This window comes from Apaloderma vittatum, unplaced genomic scaffold (assembly GCF_000703405.1).
Source record: "Apaloderma vittatum isolate BGI_N311 unplaced genomic scaffold, ASM70340v1 scaffold10046, whole genome shotgun sequence".
In the NCBI taxonomy this organism is placed as follows: domain Eukaryota; kingdom Metazoa; phylum Chordata; class Aves; order Trogoniformes; family Trogonidae; genus Apaloderma; species Apaloderma vittatum.
Genome location: NW_009720001.1, coordinates 19,632 through 26,731, shown reverse-complemented (window position 1 = coordinate 26,731; position 7,100 = coordinate 19,632). Strand labels below are relative to the sequence as shown.

The window sequence follows — 7,100 nt, the reverse complement described above, 5'->3', positions numbered from 1 at the left end:
AGAGCTACGAGGATGATGAAGGGACTTGAACCAGAGAGGGTGTGGAGTCTCCTGCTCTGGAGACTTTCCAACCCGCCTGGACACGTTCCTGTGGGGCTGCCCTGGGTGACCCTGCTCTGGCGGGGGGTGGCACTGGGGGATCTCTGGAAGTCCCTTCCAACTCTGATGGTTTTGTGATTGGAAACTAGTAAAATAGATGTTAAAGCAACATATAAATTGTGAAAGCAACTCAAAGAAAAGAAGGACCAAGAAAAAAAATGACACCTGGAAGTGTCCAAGGCCGGGTTGGACGGGGCTTGGAGCAACCTGGTTTGGTGGGAGGTGTCCCTGCCCATGGTAGGGGGGTGGAACGAGATGAACTTTAAGATCCCTTCCAACCCAAAACATTCCATGATTCCACGAACCTGAACTAGACAATGATGTGAAGAACAACCTGGAGGGGAGGGCCTGGGGGTGCTCAAGGTGGAGGAGGAGTGCGGCATAAGGTTTGTGGAGAGGTTGGAAGAGGGTGAGCTGGAGAAAGGGGGCGAGTATCAGGGAGTGGTAGAAAATTGGCAGTGGAAGCACAGGGCCACGATGTGACATGTAAGTAAATTTACAAGGGGAGGAAGTGAGGGTGAAGCATTTAGTACCTTCTGGCTAACTTTTATTTCTTTAAAAGTCAATTCTGGTAAAAAAAAGTGAGTTAGGCTGTTACCCAGGAGGTCTTGTCTTCCCTTTCCTGCCCTGCTCAGGAAACGTGTCTGCGTAGCGCTTTTTCCTTCTCACTAAACTTTGTCTGCTGTGGACAAATCGATGTCACCTCCCAGGTGGTTGTATCCCACTGTGCAGTCAGGCTTGTACTTGATAATGTCTCAAAGTTACCATGGATATAGGCTTTCTCTTAAAACACCGTTTTAGCTGCCAGTCCTCGTGCGGCTGCATCATATACAGCTAAAATTGATGCCAGTTGGAAGCATTTGCAGTTGATCGTGGGTAAACTGCTTTATTTGGGGGAGTTTGAAGCTTTTTATCACCTTCTCTTCCAGAGTTTTACTGCGGGCGACGACGGGCTGCCATGAATTCGAGTATTTCCCTCTGATTTGCCGTTCGCGGAGCCGAAGCGAGGGATGGCTGCGGAAGCCAAGTACAGCATCATTCGAGAAGTGGGCCGAGGGAGCTACGGGGTGGTGTACGAGGCCGTCGTTAACCAAACTCGAAGCAAAGTAGCTGTAAAAAGGATGCACTGTAACGTGCCCGAAAACGTCGAACTGGCTCTTCAAGAGTTCTGGGCCCTTCAGAGCATCCAGAGGCAACACGAGAACGTGATCCAGTTGGAGGAGTGTATCCTGCAGACCGGTCAAGTCTTTCAGCCCATCAGGCACCGGTACGGGAAATCGAACAGCCACTTGCTGCTCATCGAGACCTGTCTGAAGGGGCGGAGGTGCATGGATCCCAAATCCGCCTGCTTCCTCTGGTTCGTGATGGAATTCTGCGACGGGGGCAACATGAACGAGTACCTGCTGTCTCGCAGCCCCGACGCTCAGCTCAACAACAGCTTCATGCGGCAGCTCAGCAGCGCCGTGGCTTTCCTGCACAGGAACCAGATCGTTCACAGAGACCTGAAATCCGACAACATCTTGATTTCTCACCAACGGGGAAGCCCCACAGTAAAGGTAAGGGGATAAACCTTCGCCGTAACGAGTAGGCGACCTGCGTGCTTACGCGTCGCGCGCTTTGCAGCGGGCTTTTGGTAAGCCTTGTGATGCTCATGCTCAGAACATCTGATATTGCTTGTAGGCTCTTGTTTTAGGAGTCTTGGAAAGAAGTAGAGGTCATGAAGGTGCGTTTCTGTCACATCTTTCATCACCACTTATTCTGTTCAGGGCTGTCGAACTTCTGTGCGCTAGATAATCGGAGAGATCACGATCGGTCGAAGGTGAAGCAATATTTACTGTTCCCTTAAACTCTGAAGAACCCTGTTGCAACAGCTGGTGCTCCCAGTATTGCTGCCTTGAGCTCATATTGATGTTTGGGGCAGGTGGGAAATAGCTTCGTGCTGGTTCCCTGATGGAGGTGAAGACTGGTGAGCGGCCTTTCTCGTAGCACCGGGCTGAAAAAAGCTGGAAAAGCTGGGAGCACCACATCACTAAACTTTGAATTCCAAGGGTTCCCGTGGTTAGGGCCTAAAATAATAGCTCGGTGCATTCAGATAATTCATGACTTGACCGTTCAGATCAATAATGGTGTTTGTACTTCAAACTGTAGAACCGTCAAGGGACGTTTGAATCAATGTCTTCTTAATCACTCTGGATGATAATGGTCATATAAGAGGTTCAGCAGTGAGAGCCGCTTCTCCCGTAGGTGGTGTTCAAGGTATGTTTGTGCCCGATTAGGGTGAACTTTGCAGGAAGATAACGACCTGCTGCGCCAGCCTTGGGAAAGGGAACACACTGGAACTGGAAAGGAATCAGGGAAGGGACGGCTGACGGGAAAGAATCAGCTCTTTGTTTCACCAAGGTTGCCACCCGACAAGTGTCGGTGCCGTGCTGCGGTGGATTTCCAAGCAGAATTCGCTGAGCTGCTGTTCATAAACATGTTTTTAAACCTCGTGTTTGTGAGTAACTGTTTTTTCTCTTCACACTCTGCAGGTAGCGGATTTTGGCCTCAGCAAGGTGTGTCAGGGGAAGGGGAATGTGAACCAGCAACGCTTCTCCTCTGTGTGCGGGTCAAACTTCTACATGGCTCCAGAAGTATGGGAAGGTCACTACACTGCCAAGGCCGACATATTCGCCCTTGGGATCATTTTCTGGGCTATGGTCGAGAGGATCACCTTCCGAGACGGAGATTCCGAAAAGGAATTGCTCGGTGAGGAGCAGATCGGTGCTGTCCCGTTGCCGGTGGACGTTGCTGTGGAGGTGTTGGGTCATAGGCTGGACGTGATGATCTCAGAGGTCTTTTCCAGCCTCAATAATTCTGTGATTCGGGATCTGTGGGGATCCTCTGAGAGGTGTTCTCCGAGGCGTAGTTACAAATGCTGTGGCATACATGCTTTGGATGTGGATTTTCCAGGAATTTGCAACCCCAAGAAACTCAAAGTTGGGTTTTTGGGGGAGATGGGTTTTTGTTTTGAAGAGAACTGCGAAGAAATCTCTTTCTTTTCCACTTACATTGCTCATGCAGGGTTTCCAGGTCTTGAAAGACATATCACTAAGGCAGAGGGAATGTTTTTTTTTCACATTTACAAATTGTTTTGTTTGGAAAAAAATCATTCCTTCTGCCAGATTTTCCAGAAATGCTCTGGGGGATTTAAAAGGTTAAAGGAAAGATCATTTTGGCTTCTCTGCTGTCAGGCCTTCCCTGCACCAAGGAACCCTCCTCAAAAATGGATTTTGGCCATGAATGTTACTAAAAGAATTGTAAAATGAGGAGAAAGAAAAAAACATCTCGTGGCTGTCAGTGCGGCAGCTGTGCTCTTCATAGAGGATTGAGGATCTGTAGTCTCCTGTTTGCTCAGAAATGCTTGTAATGCTCTTAAAACCAAAACCTTTCTGGAAACTGGGCTTCTGAGTTCGTTCCTATCCTTGACTTGGCATAACCAAGGGATGGGATCGCTCGGAGCGCCGAAAGGATGTTCCAAGGAGCCAAATAATTGACGAGGGAGAGGATGTTTGGCCGAGCTTCGCTGCCATCTGGCCGAGCCTCTCAGCTTCGAGATGCGAGATCTCGCTGGGATGACTCGGCCGACGACCTGCTCTCTCCTCCTCTCTTCTCCCCTCCTTCCTCCGTATCCTCCGCATCTCTGCACGCTCCCAATACTTGGTACTAAATGATTTCAGAAGGGTTTGTGGCAGCGGAAAATCCATCTTGGAGAGGAGAGAATGCCAGTCACGCACATTAGCATAATAATTGAAGACATCTACCCAGGCGCTGAGATCATAGTATTACCTGTCTGTCTGTCTTTTCAGTATTTAAATTCTTAAAAGGAACTGCTGCGGACGAACTTGGAGAAGCTATTGTGCTACCTCTAATTTTATTCAATTTTAATTTTTTTTTTTCCCCATCTTCCAAGTAGGCATTCGCTCTAATTCTATTATTTATTTCTTTTTAAAATGCCAAACATCGATAAATGTTTTAGTTCCTGCCCACGGAAACAAGCAAATGGTTGCAGCTGAGACCAAAGCCTGAACAGATTTTCATTTAAACGACGACCCTCCAACTCGAGATAAGGAGTTTGCAAAGCCAGACAGGTCACTGCCTTTGAAACATTTATTCTGTGCTCGGTGCCGGGGCAGAAGAGCTTGAGTGAGCAAAGCTGTTTTGACTGTCTGCTTTGGAAGCCGGTTAATCATTTTCAACAACCGGTGAAATTATTTAGATTACCGGGAGCAAATTTACATTTCCCTTCCTTAATCTCGCCGAGGAGATGCTGGCCGACGGTAAATGGCATATGCTGTCATTTTAATTGAAATTTGTTGGACTAACTGAGCAAATAAGTTTGGCGCTTAACTCTTTGAAGCCGCCTCGGCCGAGCGCGGTCTCCCTCCCTCTTTTCGAGCTCCCGAGTCTCCCGGCGAGCTGAAACAGTAAAATGCAGGATGTTCACCTCAGCAGCCCGTGTTCTCCACAGATGATCCGTGCGGCTCCGTTCCGCGCGGCCTCGTGCAGCGTCTTGGTTAGTTTTCAAAAGGCAAAGCCTCATCTGATCGCGACCTCTCCCAATATTTGCCTTGGCCGTTGCCTCTCTCCGGTAACCTTTCCAGATGTTGTGCTTTCCAAATCATCTGTCTGCGCTGCAGGGGACAGCGTTTCAGGCAGGCTTTCCTCTACCTCTATAACCTGACTCTTCCTAATCCCTGTTCAGGAACTTACGTCTGCCAAGGCAAGGAGCTTATTCCCCTCGGAGAAGCGTTGCTGGAGAATCCCAACCTGAAATTACAAATCCCTCTGAAGAACAAGAAGTCCATGCCAGGTGATCTCTGCAAGCTCCTGCACGACATGCTGGCTTTTAACCCCAAGGAAAGATTGGATGCCTTCCAGCTGGAAGTCCGGATCCGGCAAATCTCCTACGGCAAAAAGCGGCAGCGCTCCGTCTCGTGAGACGCGGAGGATGTTCAGGTTAGTGTCTCTGCCAGGCTACTCCCCGTTTACTCAGAGCTCTCGGGGAGGGAGGAGGATTTTGTGTTACTGACCTCCAGGCCACAGCCCTCTAAGTAAAAATGTGACCCGCAGCGGTCCTGAAAATTCAGCGATAAGGAGGTGCCGTCAAAATAGAAGAAGGATAAACATTCGGGAAAAGGAATCTGGTTGAAGTTCCTCTGAGACAGAATCTTTTTGTCTTAATGGTGTTTGTCCAACCCATGGTGGGGAGGTTGGATTAGATGATCTCTAAGGTCCCTTCCACCCTAAGTTATTCTATGATTCCGTGTTTGGGAATTGTCTGTATTTACATCAGCCTGCCCTAAACCTCTGTTTCCCTGATTTAGGGCAGATTTCTGCCATCACTCGAGCATTTACCCCTAGTTTTGGTGCTTTGACAATATATTTGCTAGCTAAAAAAAGCTGAAGCAGGTGAAGTTACTGTGTATTTGTAGGTGCACATCTTAAACGTGGTAGTCAGGTTAGATTAAAGACAAATTTATTTATTTTTTTTGTATTAAAGCACTGTTAATGCTCAGAAGAGCGTATCGGAGCTGAATGCACTAGGTGATGGAGGAGCTTGAAGAATATCTTAAAAACGGCTGGACTGGAACTCTGGTGGTCTGGCCGAGTCCTGCAGTGACACTGTTGGTTATAGGCACCTGCTCTGGGGGGAAAAAGAAAAAATTGGTCCAAATCCTTGTGAGCTCCTGATGGCCTCTTGAGTATCCGCCTATGGAAGTAGAGACAGGAGTTTTCAGGATTGTAAAGAATTTATTTTTTCATAGAATTTTTTTGGTTCTTTGCAACACAAACACATTTCTGATCAGTTTAACACTCTTGAGCTTGCAACAGGCTTATCCATCCGCTTCAGATGTTCTTCTTCCTGGGTGTTGGCCCGATCCGAACTATTTTCTGGAGGTTCAAGGTTGGTTCGGTGGCCCCATCGAGGTCGGCTCCTCCATCTCCTCCGCGTACAAATAATTTCTGCGCTTCCGCTAGACGAGTCTCTTCAGTCCCCTGTAAAGCCCTTCCATTTGCTGTCGACCTGAAAATATTCCTCCTGATGTTCCAGGACCACATCTCTCGTATCAATATCACTTAATCCTTTCATATTTACTTTGTATCCTAAATCCCTTTTTGACTGGAGTTGCTTCAAATCGATAAGGTGCTGCCTTACAGCAGGTACATTTTCTATCAGCCAGTGCCAGCCCCGGCTCGTTCGAAGAAACAGCGAAGGCCCCCAAATATTTCCTCCCCCTTTTTTTACAACCGTAATGCCTCCAGCTTCGTCTCGTTGGCACGCTTCTAATTGTGCCAAGGCTGTTAGCGAAAACATTAATTAAAGCGAGCCTTGCCGGCGCCAATCTTGATAAAACTCTACTCTAGCTTCTTCGTTCCCAAATTACTCTGTTTCAGTTTTCCCTTGGGACAGGTTTAGCTGCCTTATATCTTCCTTTTTACTAATCTCAGCCTTCTCCCGTCTATCGAAATCTCAGTGGGCGGGACCGACGTTCCTTTTTATCTAGAGAAATGGGTTTTATCGCCAAAAGCTACTCGGTTGTGGTAGGATTTGCGGTTCTGGGGACTCCCACCTCACACGGGAAGGCCCGGAACAGCGATGGCACCACTAGTTGGCAGGCCAGCCCCGGAGAGGTTCGCCCGCTGGAGAGGAATTGGTGAGGATAAAAGAGACAAAAAGGCTCCCGCAGCAAAGCCTCGGGATTCCTACTGTTGATTTCCCTTTTTTCATTATGAAACCGTAACGGTAAATAGATCCTGCAGACTAAATTCAGAAAAAAACCCACGCCAGCACAGCCAGGACCTACCCCCGAAACCCCCCGTCTGCCTCCATCCTCTTAATTTATTTTATTTTATTTTCCTGATGGGTAGGAAGGGAGCTGAGCGCTGCCTGTCCTCGCTTTTTTTTCGCCGTGTAATCGGAGTTGACGGCTCTCTGCGCCACGAGACGCTCATCTCAC

The 7,100-nt window shown here is 48.2% G+C and overlaps 1 protein-coding gene across 1 annotated transcript; it reads left to right on the top strand.

Annotated features, from left to right (window-relative positions):
- The first annotated feature begins 1,036 nt into the window (after positions 1-1,036).
- Positions 1,037-5,079, top strand: LOC104275028 (serine/threonine-protein kinase PDIK1L-like). Its single transcript, XM_009870863.1, has 3 exons — positions 1,037-1,655; positions 2,631-2,847; positions 4,844-5,079. The coding sequence occupies exons 1-3, from the start codon at positions 1,110-1,112 to the stop codon at positions 5,077-5,079; spliced, it is 999 nt and encodes a 332-aa protein (XP_009869165.1). The 5' UTR covers positions 1,037-1,109.
- Positions 5,080-7,100: the final 2,021 nt, after the last annotated feature.